Source organism: Corapipo altera, unplaced genomic scaffold, assembly GCF_003945725.1.
Source record: "Corapipo altera isolate COAL_440 unplaced genomic scaffold, ASM394572v1 53, whole genome shotgun sequence".
NCBI classification, from domain to species: Eukaryota; Metazoa; Chordata; class Aves; order Passeriformes; family Pipridae; genus Corapipo; species Corapipo altera.
The window spans coordinates 5,066,048-5,079,390 of record NW_020884900.1 but is presented as its reverse complement, the minus strand read 5'-3'; the positions used below and the strand labels follow the sequence as shown (position 1 = coordinate 5,079,390).

General features: G+C 38.7%; 2 protein-coding genes across 6 annotated transcripts; one reads left to right on the top strand and one right to left on the bottom strand.

Moving 5' to 3' along the window:
* Positions 1–145: 145 nt before the first annotated feature.
* Positions 146–5,828, bottom strand: LOC113950158 (DPY30 domain-containing protein 1-like). 5 transcript variants are annotated; one of them, XM_027649585.1, is made up of 8 exons: positions 5,772–5,828; positions 5,359–5,549; positions 4,689–4,840; positions 4,468–4,590; positions 2,660–2,767; positions 1,667–1,762; positions 441–496; positions 146–268 (listed from the first exon to the last, which is right to left on the bottom strand). In XM_027649585.1, the coding sequence occupies exons 3-7, from the start codon at positions 4,833–4,835 to the stop codon at positions 446–448; spliced, it is 525 nt and encodes a 174-aa protein (XP_027505386.1). In that variant the 5' UTR covers positions 4,836–4,840; positions 5,359–5,549; positions 5,772–5,828; the 3' UTR covers positions 146–268; positions 441–445. The 5 variants fall into 5 exon arrangements, with proteins under 5 accessions (XP_027505386.1, XP_027505385.1, XP_027505384.1 ...); XM_027649584.1 differs by having other exon boundaries at positions 4,689–4,841; positions 5,385–5,549; XM_027649583.1 differs by having other exon boundaries at positions 4,689–4,841; positions 5,380–5,549; positions 5,772–5,822.
* Positions 5,829–6,743: 915 nt separating this feature from the next.
* On the top strand, positions 6,744–9,901 carry EXOSC3 (exosome component 3). Its single transcript, XM_027649582.1, has 4 exons — positions 6,744–7,014; positions 7,099–7,248; positions 8,146–8,297; positions 9,605–9,901. The coding sequence occupies exons 1-4, from the start codon at positions 6,748–6,750 to the stop codon at positions 9,804–9,806; spliced, it is 771 nt and encodes a 256-aa protein (XP_027505383.1). The 5' UTR covers positions 6,744–6,747; the 3' UTR covers positions 9,807–9,901.
* Positions 9,902–13,343: the final 3,442 nt, after the last annotated feature.

Below are 13,343 nucleotides of genomic sequence, written 5' to 3'. Positions count from 1 at the left end.
TCCTCATCTTCTAATCTGTGGAGCATTCCGTTTTTTCTATCAGAAATCATACAAATTTTTGAAAAATCTTTTTTCAAAAATATCTCTTTTAATATAGATTTAAATTATCGTACTGTAGCATGTACCCTCAAATAATACCAACACATTAATTTGATCTGTATTTATTATGGTTACACTTCAAGTATCATGTGGAATAAGTAGAAAATCTATTTGCTGCTCTCATTTCAGTTGCAGTTCTCTTCCTCCAGGTCAGCCATGCTAGCTACAACTGTTTAAGAACAAAAAGGAAGAATCAGTGCCAGAATTAACAGACTTTATACAGACACCCTGAAAACAAACACACTGAAACAACAGTATGTAAATCGGTTCTTTATATAAAATACATAAATCAAGATACTACACTTCAGGATAAGCAAGTAATGAGAAGAAAATATATTTACTGCTTTCAGGTCAGTTCAGAACTTTCTTCTGCTTCTGCTGTGAGATCTGTTTTACTCTAAAAAAACGAAAAAAAAAATTCTATCACTTACCAGAATTCACTGAACTTTGTGAAAAGGAAAACAGGAAAAAACTGCACATGAAGACAAGTTGGTACTCATCAGTTTAATCATCTATTCTTTCTTCAGTGGAATACAATGAATGTTATCATCAGACTTTTTTTATAAAATCCAGGGAATCTGGATAAAGCATTGTGATTCTGAGGGCAGAATTGTTACAAAAGTAAAGGTCTATATATTTTACTTTATTGACTGTTCTTAATTTGTAGCTTAATTCAACAAATATATAACTGTAAAACCTCAACATTATCAAAGGCCAATGTAATCTAACTTTAAACAACTTCATGCATGAAAACTTGGAAGATGGCACATGTAAGAAGCAGCAGGTATGTTTATTAGGTTTTTTAACTTTTTTCAATTTGCTTATTTAAGAATTCATAAAATATGCCTGAAGCCTCAAGAATAATTTTTCATATGTAATTATCAGAAAATGATAAAAATTGGGGCTATATGAGATTGAGAATTCATCTGATTTACCTTAGTGGAAAAAACATCTGTGAAAACCTGACCATAAGAATAGTCATAAGTATGTTAATAATATATTTAGAGAACACTCAAAAAATAGGCTGTTATGAAAGTAGATTTAAGCATAAAGCATATTAATATCACAATATAAATTCTGAGCTAGAATTACACTACTGATATCAGAAATAAAGTGAGCAAACTATTAAAGTCAATAAAGGAAAAAACTTTCTGCTAATCATGTACTAAAACTAGTATATCAAAATCTCAAGTTATCACACTTGGAATACTCTAACTGGAAAATGTCAGACAGGTATCAGTCCCTTTATAACCAATGAATACTCAGAAAATGAGTGATTTTGCAGGAGTTGGCATCATCTGTTAAAAGCACTGCCTTGCCTTGCTTTAAATGAAGGCTGATTCGTTCTCTCATTTTCTTGGACGGTCAAGTATAAAAGGAATTAAAAAATTAGAATGGCTTAACTTGTACTAGAGAACAGGTTATGGGCAGTTTGGAGGTTGTGGCCAAAATGCCATCCCTTAAAGCCATGGGAGAGAACCAGTAACAGTGTAAACCTTTGATAGGTCAGCACAGAAAAGCAAATCTGTGAGAATCATTCATTTGTAATCTCTTTCTGAACACTTACCTCGGGCAGTCCACTCTGATCTAGCTCCTCCTCAGCTTTGGTCAAATCAGGTGTTCCAGGTCTATCTGTAAGTTCAGATACTGTCTTTTCATCTTCCTATGGTAATGAAAATCAGTTTTCAGTTAAAAATACTCCATGGCATGAAATCTACAGAAAATATTTTAAGTGTGTTAAGAGGACATTATATGTCAATATAAGGAGAACACTTAAGTTAAGTACTATAAAATTTGTTAGTATGTGAATACAGTCTTCGCATGCTTAAAACTTTTTTTTTAATAACAGCAGTTTTAGTTTAAATTTCTACATATTCATTTTTCTGACACTTTCATACTCTCATCTTTCTACAATTATGTTCTGTCAGTATATTAACAGTGTTCTAAAAACTTATGTGTTTCTCAAACATTATGTGCTCCACATAAATTTAAGAGATATTCACATTTAAAGGCTTTAATGAGATAAAAAATTAGGAGTCTATGTTTTTACTGAAGTAGCAGTAAAAGACCATATTAAAAGACTCAGACATCTGTTTACACACTCTTCTGTTAGTATAAATTCCCATGTGCCAGGAAGATTTCAGAATCAAGAGGCATCACAATTCAAAACCACAGTTCCTTTTCCAGGTACAGCAAACGACTTTAACACTCTGTAAAACATTACTGTCTCAATACTTAAGCTAGACATGCTTATATTGTTATAACTTTCTCATAAATGCCATGAAGGAATGTGGAAGCATCAGCTAAAACAGTCCTTTACTAAATTTTGCAATAAATATATGCTCTGTTCTGAATATATACCAAAGTCCAAGCAAAAAAATTCAGACTGCAAAACCAAGGTATTAGACATTTTTCCCCCCATTTACATTTTTTTAAAAAAATTATATGTTAATTCAAAACTCATAGGTTTCTGCCTTGTGTTTCATAATTGATGCCTGTTTTCAAAAAAGATGGCTCATTCATGGTATTTTCAAACCACCAACTAAGCTTCGGCTTAAACCTTTTGATCTTCCTGCTGCAACTGCACATTGTCTTCTTCACTCTGCAGTTCCAGCTTCTCACGTTCTTGCTCCAACTCAGCCTTCTCACGCTCTCGCTCCAACTCAGCCTGCAATCAGTTTAAGAAAGGAAAAATCAGAAAGAAAAAAACCCACATTCATATTTCCACCACGCTGCTTACAATGCATTTCATAACTGAAATCACAAATAAAACAAAAAGGAAGCATAAAACCTAACTGCAGTGTTAGTAACAAAGTCCTTCCAGTATCATCTGGCTCAACATTTCCAAAGGTTTTGGACTCTCATGGATAACAAGGCTTTACTACCAACGGGAAGGAGAAGCAGTTGACTGAAGTTAGTGTACACACTTTGGATACTGTCTCATTCCACATGCTCTTTAGCAGTCTATATTAGTTATCTCCTATACTTTGGATTAAGCTCTTTGGTACTTTGTACAGTACCTAGCACAAATAGATGAACCAATATAGTATCAAATCTATAGAAAGGACTGGTAAGCAATGTCATTAACATTAATCATGTCCATCAGCAACCTTTAGTATTTCCAACTGGAAATACTTAATAGAAAGTGTCTATTATTTGTAAGCATTAAGTCCTATTGCATCAAAACTTCAGAAACTTCATAATCTAAGTATTTACATTCAACAGCATTAGAGAATACTGTTAGCTCTTGCATTTTGTGAGCAGTTATAACAAATATGGTCATATTGTTGTAACTAGTTTTCATGTTCCTTTTTGGTACATATAACCAAAATTTACCTGAATATTTGACTATAGACAAAATTGTTAGGTTAAAAAATGCATCTAACATGAGTATTATTCAATATTTTCCCATAGTTTATATGAAGTGATTTATTTAATTCTCTGCGAATTATCTCCAGACACAATTCTTATTTCTATTTACTATCTCAAATCACTCATGAAATCCTTCAACACATAACTTATGGTCTGCAAATTAGGAAATTCCAAATTTAAAAATTGCAAGCGAAATAGAAGGAATGCATCTTACACTAGAACTGGACTTAATGTGAGCAGCACAAATTTGAAATTACGCTTCTAACATTGTGAATGTTAGCCACATAAAAAAATCCAGTCAGATCACGTCAACATCACCACAGCAACACTGAGGTTCTTACAAGTTATCAAGTTCACATAACTCCTTTCTAAAGAATAGCTACAAACAGAGACGCTGTATTTATTTCTCAGAAGTCCAAACAGTACAGGATTCTAATTGTTTTATGCCAACAGAAAGCTCAGGCAGCTAAGGAAAGAAAAAGGCACCTCACTGCATCAGGCTAAACATACTGCTTAAATAAGCAATCTTCATTCATTGGTTCCCAACCATTTTCAGGACTCTCTAATTGCGTATACATTCTCATTAGCTTTTTTTGGCATTACTGAAATTACACTGAAGCAGCTTGAGATAATGATTGGTTATTACTCTCAGATCTCCTAGCATTTTTGCAATGATTTCTAGCTTTATTTGCACCAGCTCTTGCTCATAATTAACTACAGAGGATAGTCTACTTATTTTCAGCTACCTCTTGTATAAGTCTTATGTTGGTTTCTTTTCAACTTAAGTGCCTTCATTTTTAATAACCTTGTACTGCATAGTAAGCTTTCCTACCCATGTGATGACTAATAGTTTCAGTTATTCAGAAAAGTGAGACTAAAATACTTGTTTCATGCCAACTTTATCAAAATCATTATAGAATGGAAGTATAGAAAGAGCTACAGGATGCCACAGCACCATATGCTATTTAGAATTGTGTATTACTAAGTATTATTAACCTGACGTTGTTCTTCAAGTTTCTGCTGGATCATTCGCTCTTCTTCCTCCCTTTTTCTTAATATTTCAAGCTCTGCTATTGCTGCCTCCCGTTCTCGTTCCAGCTCAGCACCCTCCAACATTCTCTATTTCAGAGGTTACACAGAACCAATTAAAAAAACCCAGAGATATATACCATCAATTATATTGTAATGATTTTCTTTTTTCCCTAAGTTGGATCCACCTTTTCTCCTTCATCTAAGTTTCTTCTGTAATGGTAAATCCAATGTGCAAGATACTCTATAGGATCTGCTGGCCGATGCTCTACAACCTCTGCCAGTCCCTTTTTCAAGCAATCTCCCAGGCATTGCTTCAGATACTGAGACTCCATCCAAACCTACTAACAAGAAACAAACAGATATTAACTATGAATGACAAAATTAAATTAGGGGGTTTAAAAATTGTTGCCTTGGGCAGTTAACTCTGAATAAGACATTACTTTTTATGAACCTTGTAATATATACAGGAAAGTTATTTAAATTGCTTATTGTATTGGTTTAGTTCTTACAAGCTCTAGTGATAGGTCAGTTACACCAATCACTGCAGAAAAAGATGCTCAACTCCTCCTCCCCTTATTGTTTAGATATGTGTATTTCACAAACTACCTGGAAACATGCTGGTAATTCTAGGTCTACATGAGAGAAAAAAAAAACCCTTGAAAGCACAACAGGACACTGAGTATCTGTATATAAGTCTTCTAAGAACAGTGAAGCACTGTGAATGATCAAGGGCAGATTTTGTTTTAAACTAACATAACTATCTCTAAGAGAGGTATGCGATACCAGGGCCTGAAGCAGTCCCTCTATACAGTCACGAAAGGCACAAATCTCTGAGCACACACAAGGTTTTACTCGTCTTATTTCAGCAAATACGACCTTTCCTTTACTGCCAAGGGCGCTCAATCCCTTTGGCGCAGCCCTGATGGGGCAGAGAATCCAGGCTCTTAGCACTGCCCTGGGCGCGGTGGCCAGGCCGTGAATTCCGTGCCACTCTCTGCCTTCACGGCGACTCCTGACGCTGCAAGTCCGGGGCGAGCTGTGAAGGCCTGCGGGCACGAACAAACCTGGGTTATCCCGGCCCTTTTCAACCGCACCGCCACCCACGCCCTCCGCCCCCGGGCTCTATTTAAGCACAGGTGGGGCCTCTACTCCTTCCCTACGCTACACGCGGGGCGGGCCGGCTCCTTATCCATGTTCCTGGTGCGGGGATTTCCTGGGAGGACCTGGCGCGTTACCCCTACGAAGTTACTAGGACGTGGTACTGGCACCTCTTTGCTTCTGGTGCCGCGCTGTAGCTGCTCGCCTTCCCTCGGAGAGCAGCCCTGCTCCTCCTGTCCCCGGACAGCAGTCGCCAGAGCCCTGGTACAGCAGCCCCAGCCCGAACCTCTCCCCACCTCCGCCCTGCCCGGCCCAGCGGCTGCCGGCACCGCCCGCCCGCTCCGGCACCGCCCCGGACGCGCGGGGTTGCCCCGCAACAGCGCTGCGAGCCCCGCAGCACCGCCTCCACCGCTCCCTGGAGGGTGTCTCCTGGGGAAAAAACCAGTTTAAATGCGATTGACGCCCTCTCCGTGACCAGTTTTCACTCAAAACAGAAAGGGGTGTCCATCCACATCTTCAGCTAGCCCTGTCTGCAATCGACTGGCAACGCACCGATGCTTCTCCATTCATTTAGGGGATTATACACATCTGTGTATAAATGCATGCGGACACGTAGATAAAGACTAGAAAGCAGTTCAAGAAAGGGAATGTTCTTGGGATTTTAGCAAAAGGAACCTGAGCTAACACAGAATAAGAACTTTATGGCCAAGTACAGGGCGCGTTTTTCAATAAATGCTTTATTATGGAATTTGAGTTTCCAGTTTTAAGGCAGGCTTGCATTTTCTCCTTGGCTGATGTTCACCTCAAATTTACCAGCTGTTTGCTTTACTGGCAAACTTCTAATCAGGTATTTAAAAACCCTGCACATAATTACAGCTGGAAGAATTAATTCAGCGCGGATGTTAATCCTGAAGCTTAACGGCGCTCACGTTATCTTAGCAGTTCCCAGGCAGAAATGGAAGGCTGCAGAAGGGCTGCTTCCCTGAATGAAAAGCTACACGGGAGTGCTGGAGTTCGAGGTAAGACGAGCCGGCTCCCTCAGCTCTGGGACGGGAGGCGGTGAGAAGGCGCCGGCCGGGGGGTGTCGCTGGCTGGCCGCGTACACAGAGCGCAGCCGCCCGGCCCGGCCCAGGCAGCCCCGCGGCCATGGCGGCGGAGCGCGGCAGGGCGGCCGAGGCCTGCGTGGGGCAGGTGGTGCTTCCCGGGGACCTGCTGCTGCTGCCCGCGCACTACGACGAGGACGCGGAGGGCGAGCGGCTGCGGCTGAGCACGGGCGCGGCGCCCGTGGGGCGGCTGCTGTGCGGGCCGGGGCTGCGGCGGAGCGGGGCCGGGCTGCTGGTCACCAAGTGCGGGCTCCTGCGGCACCGGCCCGCGGGCCCCGGCGCCTACTGGGTGGACTCGCAGCAGAAGCGGGTGAGGGCGCGGGGGGACCGGGGGATGGATGGGGGTGTGTGTGTGTGAAACCCCTGACCCGCGTGTGCCCCTGTCCCGCTCCAGTACGTGCCGGTGAAGGGTGACCACGTCATTGGGATCGTGACGGCCAAGGCGGGGGATGTGTTCAAGCTGGACGTGGGCGGCAGCGAGCTGGCGTCCCTGTCCTACCTGGCCTTCGAGGGCGCCACGAAGAGGAACAGGCCGAACGTGCAGGTGAGTGCGCTGGTGAGCTGGCGGTGACGCTGTAGCCGTGCTGCTTGATGGTGCTTCTGTTGCGTTTTAGAAGCTTCTCTTAGAAGCGTTTTTTGTAAGCCGGCTATAAAAGGGGGAGTACCGGTCTGCTTGCAATGGTTTCTTCTGGGCCCTCCTCGGAGGTTTTTGCAAGATTAGACTGCGGCCTTTCGGAGGTTTCCTAAGAGCACTGTAACTAGTGTAGTTTGGTCTCTGTCAGGTCGTTGGCTTCCTCGCTCTCACATTTTAATTTTCCCATAGTACTGCCAGCAGCAGATGCAGTTCACGAATAGTGTGCGTGCAAAGGGGCACTATGACGTTAAGGTTTTAAAGCAAGCTTTTATGCTACGTGATGCTGGTATAAAATATTTGTGTCTCTTTTGCTTTTTTTTAATGACACTGTTATAAACTGTTGTATGGCACGTGCATGCCACACTTTCTGCACTCCGATGAAATATCATCACCAGAATGTAAAAATGGAAGAAAAATATAAAGAAAAGTAAAAGACCTTTATGTGATTTTTTTTTTTTTGTTCTGATAAATGATTACAAAAGCGGATTGCTTAGGCTTTAAATATCATTAAAGTGTGAAGAAAGAGGAATTCATATATGGTATTTAAAAAGACTGGAGCTATTGAACTCCTTTAAATAAAATTCTGTCCTTTTATCTTACAAATTCTAGTAGCGGTACAAGATAATTGTTCGTGGAGGATGCTGTCTTTAGTAGGAGAAGAGAAAATGATAATTATTTTTCTGTCATCACTGTTTTAAATCTATTTTGTTGCCTCGCTAGAGGATCTTTATCAATAATCAGCATTTGTAACAAATGTACAGCATGATCTTCTCTTTTGCTTTTGCTTTTTGACACTGTTTTGTCTAGGTGGGAGATCTTATTTATGGTCAGTTCCTCGTAGCAAATAAAGACATGGAACCAGAGATGGTCTGTATAGACAGCAGTGGAAAATCAAGTGGAATGGGAATAATTGGACAAGATGGCTTCCTCTTTAAAGTTTCCTTAGGTCTAATAAGAAAGTAAGTACTAAGAAACGTAATTAGTTGCTCAAATATATAATATGGTAGGTAGGATTTGCCAGTTGTTCCCTCTGAGTAGTGTGGGTAATTTGGTAATTGGTGTGTGTAGTTCTTGTAATGTATTTATACCAGTTGTGCTGAATGGAGTATGAATATTGACCTGGAAGAAGCATTTATTTTTCCTTTTAAGAGATTTAGATGCTTTTCTATATGGTGTTGCATGACCTGTTTAAAAAAAAAAGTGATGTGGTTGCCAAGGCAGTATGGAAAATAAAGCTAGTGTCCTAGCTAGCTTTATTTTCCAATATCAAACATTCAGGATAGTGTTTCAGATATGTACAGATTACCTTGGAGTTTAAAAAATGGAGATGCTTGCTGTCCTTTTTCTGCTTAATGGAATAGTGGGGATGTACGTTTGGCTGACAGCTGATTAAAGAGGTTCGGAGTTCCTTATGCTGATGTAAAGACAAGATTTTTTTGTGACTATCAAGAAATACCAGATTATATGAATAAATGATAGTCAAGCTTTGTTGTTGCCTTTTGGGTGGGTTTTCTTGTTTGGTTTTGTTCTTTGGATAAGCAATCTGGAGATGTAGAGCCACTGTTTCGCACCTGTAATTATTTGATGGATTTATGTGTCCCATCAGAAGTCAGTGTGAACTGATACAAAGACTTTTTGCAGCCATTCTGTTTGTTTTCCAAATTTTGTCTGTATGCAAGTAAAGCAATAACAGTATATTACAAGTAAACTGCTAAATCCTGATATGTTTTTCTTCTTTGTGAAGCTGTTCAAGGTTGGTTTAATCCTAGACATATTACAGTATTATTGAGAACTCTATTTTTCAGTATGCTGCCAGCTAATAAAAATAAAGTAGTCTATTTACTGCTGTTAGCACTGTCCCCTGAAGTAGAAAGGAAGTCCTGTTTTGAAAGATGCCTCTTGGGTGTCAAATTTATAAATCGCAGCACTTTAAGAATGTCACTTTGTCAAATAGTGTACTTTTAGAATTTATTAAATCATACAATTCTTGTAACACTATCAATTCACTTAAATTTGGTCAGGTATTACTTCCAAATCTTAATTAGGAAAAAACCCTGCTAGATTCACAACTCTTGTATTTTTTTAGGTGGCTATATTGATACTGTGTTACTATTTTGGATGTATATTCAACTCCATAATCTTCCTTTTTGGTGTTACTTTAGTAGCTGCCATAACAGCAGTGCTGCTGGTGTTACTGATGATAACAATGTGGTGTCTGTAAGTGTAAGCACTTCTTTCTGTGACTTTCTTTTGATCTTATTTACAGACTCTTGGCTCCCAAATGTGAAATAATTCAGGAGTTGTCACAGTTATACCCATTTGAGCTGGTGCTGGGAATGAATGGAAGAATATGGGTAAAAGCAAAAACAGTTCAACAGACTTTAATTATAGTAAATATTTTGGAAGCCTGTGAGTATATGACTGCAGAACAGAGAAGACAGGCACTTGCCAAATTATCAGGGAACTGATGAGAGAAAACTTGGAGGATTTGTTTGCGATGACTGCAGGGTGTTTTTGTTATTTTTGTATTCAGATTTATATTAAAAGCCATTTAAAAAATGAAGTATTGTGCTTTGGTTGTTCTTCATTTCCCTTCTTTATCCATTCAGTTGGTTCTTTTACTCTTGTGATTATGAAGCCCTGTTTATGTTCACATTCATGAATTTTCTGATTGACATGGAGATGGTCTTTAGAAGCTTTCATTAGCTGTGAGTTTTGAAGTGTAACTAACTACTTAAGTCTTCTTTAAGAAAACTGGTCATTTTGTAAACAGAATATATTTGCTTTTTTAGTTGTATTAAAACTTCAAACAATACGTCTTTACTTAGGGCTCGTTCATTCTGGTCAGATGCTCTTATTTATATAGTCACATGAAGTGATTATTTAGTATTTTAGAAAATTTGGGAATAGAAGTGCAGGTAGAGAATACCAGAAAATAATTACAGGGCATAGCATAAAAAAATCACAGGGTGGTTAAGGCAAATGATCAGATAAGACCAAACATATGCTCACATCAACCTTTCAACTTTCACTAAAAGATAACTTGCCTAGTGGTATTAAGGAGATAGTGATTAGGACATAATAATAGCCATGTGTTTTTTGATTCTAGGCACTGGATCACTGGATTTATTTTCTTTAGTTCCAGCATGAAAATACCATACAGCTTTGCTTAATGTTTAGCAAAATCAGCATTTCAGAAAAAAGCTATATTAGGCTTCTTTGTGTAGTAGTTCCTCACATGCATATAGAGAAGATGGTGTTCTAGGAGATGTAAGTTCTCAGTGTGTTTTAGTATGTGAATAGTTTGCTACTGTTCTTCTGAAAGAGACCCCTGAATTAATGAAAGGGTAATTACTGGTGCCTGCTTCCTGTGGGAGAAAAGCTTGACTGTACCTAATGAAGTGCATTGTAGCTGTTAGGCAGTTACTTACATCTATGATCTTCTGTGGTTCTTAATAAGCTAAATAGTTTGATAGCAATAGTTAAAGGAAATAAGAAAAAATGGACTAATTAGAGTAAGCCTGAATACCATCTTAATTGAAGTGGAAACAAAATTTTTCCTATTTTGTATTTCATCCAAAGTTTGATGATAAGGTTGTCTTTGGCATCTCTCTCATTTAGAAATTGCTTCAATTCAGAGCTGCTCCTCTGAGTCATCTGTAAAACGCTTACTTGGGGCTTCCCCTGATTCAACAAAAGCACAACTCTAATGGTTTCCAGGTGAGTAATGGCTACAAGTCAGAATTTGAGTGGGTTTCACTGGCCTCCCTATTTAGCATTTAGGGCACTGCTCATCTGGCTTGGTAGACCTTTAGTCATCTCTTTTTCACCTGTCATCTCCCAGGTGAAGTGACTTTCGTTCATATCCCATAAACCTTTTAGGTCTATAATCTCTTACTACACATGAAAAGCTGTAAATTAATAAGGATTTCACTAACTGCTCTTCTCCAGAGCTTTTTCCAATTTCAGCTATTCAGGGCCTCTGCAGGTTGTCTGTTACTGGAACAATAGCTGGCACAGGCAGAAAAGCATTTGCCAAATGATCTCAGGGTGCTAACATGGTTTTATGTGAATGTTCTTGGATCAAAATAGTAAAACCACAGGAATGGGGAATGATGGATCATTTCCTGAAGAGTTGTGGCTTGAAATTAAATTAGCCTCACCACTCCCCTTTACCTAAGCAACCTCCTTTCTCTCCCAGAAGTCTGAGTTTCAAGACTAACCTGCAAGACACAGGAACAATCCCTGTATTTAAAAATGGTGTTGTGATAGGGCAGCAGAGCAAATGGTGACCTTGAAAGTTCTTAACATAATCAGCACACTGCTTTGTACAACACGTTATTCTGTTCCACTGTCAATTGCTGATCACCCAAATAGAAATTCAGATAAATTAAGAACAGGATACAAAATGCAATAAAATTATGGTTGTTTTTAATTTAGCACAATGGTGAAAGCACAAATTTCTTAGGTTTCAGCCCCTATACAATCATTTTAAGCATGTTCTACAGTTGTTTCTTTTTGACAGTTTATGCAGTGGAAGAAAATGATAGTGGATGTGAACAAAATAGGTATGGGGAAAAATACTTGAAAGTAATTACACTTAAACACATTACTAACAGAAGGCAATATTCATTTTTTGGTTTTGTGGGGATTGTTGGTTTTTTTACTTGGACAAACAAAAACATTCATCAAACAAATTACTGCCTTTGATAAGCTTTACCTAATAAACAAAATACTCAGGCAAAATCTAAACTTTTAGTTCTATGTTGATGACTGGTGTATAAAGTATATGTGATGGGTGATGGAGTGTAACTTAGTTCTAGGAAGAAAGACTGGTCATGATTTAATTATGTTTTCTGCTGGAAGTCTTTCACATGCCCATTAAGGCACATAAACCCATATGCTTCAGGAAATAGGACTTACAGAAGGGTTGCTGTGGACTTGAAATGTACCTTACTAAGTAAGTAGAATGTCTTTCTGTTGCGTTTCTCTATATGATGTTAAGCATGGTCAATGTTCAACATTTAAGTCGTTATTTAGAGTCATTCAGATACTCTGTGATTGTGCATTGGGTGCTTTGTTACATTGTTTTTCTTTCAATGTGTTGCAATGAAGGTTAAGTAAAAATAGTTGATGTCAACGTGAACACAGTCCATATTCCCAGAGATAAGCACAGCCTCTTAAAAAGAAAGTTCACAAATAATTAAATAGAAACTATACATTGAAAATATGAAATACATAGCTTGTGGTCCTTCCTACCTTGGCTTTTTTTAATGACCAAGAACGAATGCTAACAGAAAGTACAGGTACGCAGTGTTGAAATTGTGATAGTAACACATTGGTATTTTGCTCTAGCAGAAGAAAGTTGCTCAGACAAATAGTTTAGGGTAATAAGAGGATTAAGAGCTTAACTCTAAGGTTGTGGTTAGAGTCTGGCTGTAGCTCTGCTAGATTAGAAGTTTACTGTGCCTAACTACTTATTACAATCTTACTAGTAGGAGTTGGAACTGAGGCTTGCTGGCATGTGTATTTGATTCCTAGCCAAGGTCTGTCAAAATGACCCAAATTGGCATCAACACTTCTAATACCAGGGTTATTCTGATTTTATAAAATGAATATTTTTTAGCAAAAGAGGCTGTGGAATTTTTCTCTCAAATTTTAAATATTAAGAGCAGCTCATCTTCTACTGGAGAAGGTTAAATTTGTTAGAGAAAGCCCAGTTTTCTCCCTTGGAGCTTGAACAAATACTTCTGAGTAACAGCTAAATCAACAAACTTACAACTTGGACAAAAAATATTTACACTGGATTTTCTAGCTACATACAACTGACTTTGTGAGATGCGTTACTTCACAGAGTATAGAAACTCACTGTCTTAAGGACAATGTAGGGCTCTTTATTTAGCTATATTAGTAACACAAGCAGCCTTGTCCTTACTAATGACTTCTATAGATTGTAAGATGCATGACTACTATTGAAGTCTATAGAAGGAATTAAACATGTCAGT

Bases quoted from the DNA above. Each gene is read 5' to 3' on its own strand.
- EXOSC3 (XM_027649582.1), top strand. From the start codon at position 6,748: ATGGCGGCGGAGCGCGGCAGGGCGGCCGAGGCCTGCGTGGGGCAGGTG. The intron at 7,015-7,098 runs GTGAGGGCGCGG...GTCCCGCTCCAG, and splicing joins TGGACTCGCAGCAGAAGCGG to TACGTGCCGGTGAAGGGTGA. The intron at 7,249-8,145 runs GTGAGTGCGCTG...TGTTTTGTCTAG, and splicing joins GGAACAGGCCGAACGTGCAG to GTGGGAGATCTTATTTATGG.
- LOC113950158 (XM_027649585.1), bottom strand. From the start codon at position 4,835: ATGGAGTCTCAGTATCTGAAGCAATGCCTGGGAGATTGCTTGAAAAAG. The intron at 2,768-4,467 runs GTTAATAATACT...AACTGATTGCAG, and splicing joins AACTTGAAGAACAACGTCAG to GCTGAGTTGGAGCGAGAGCG. The intron at 497-1,666 runs GTAAGTGTTCAG...TCGTTTTTTTAG, and splicing joins ATCAGAGTGGACTGCCCGAG to AGTAAAACAGATCTCACAGC.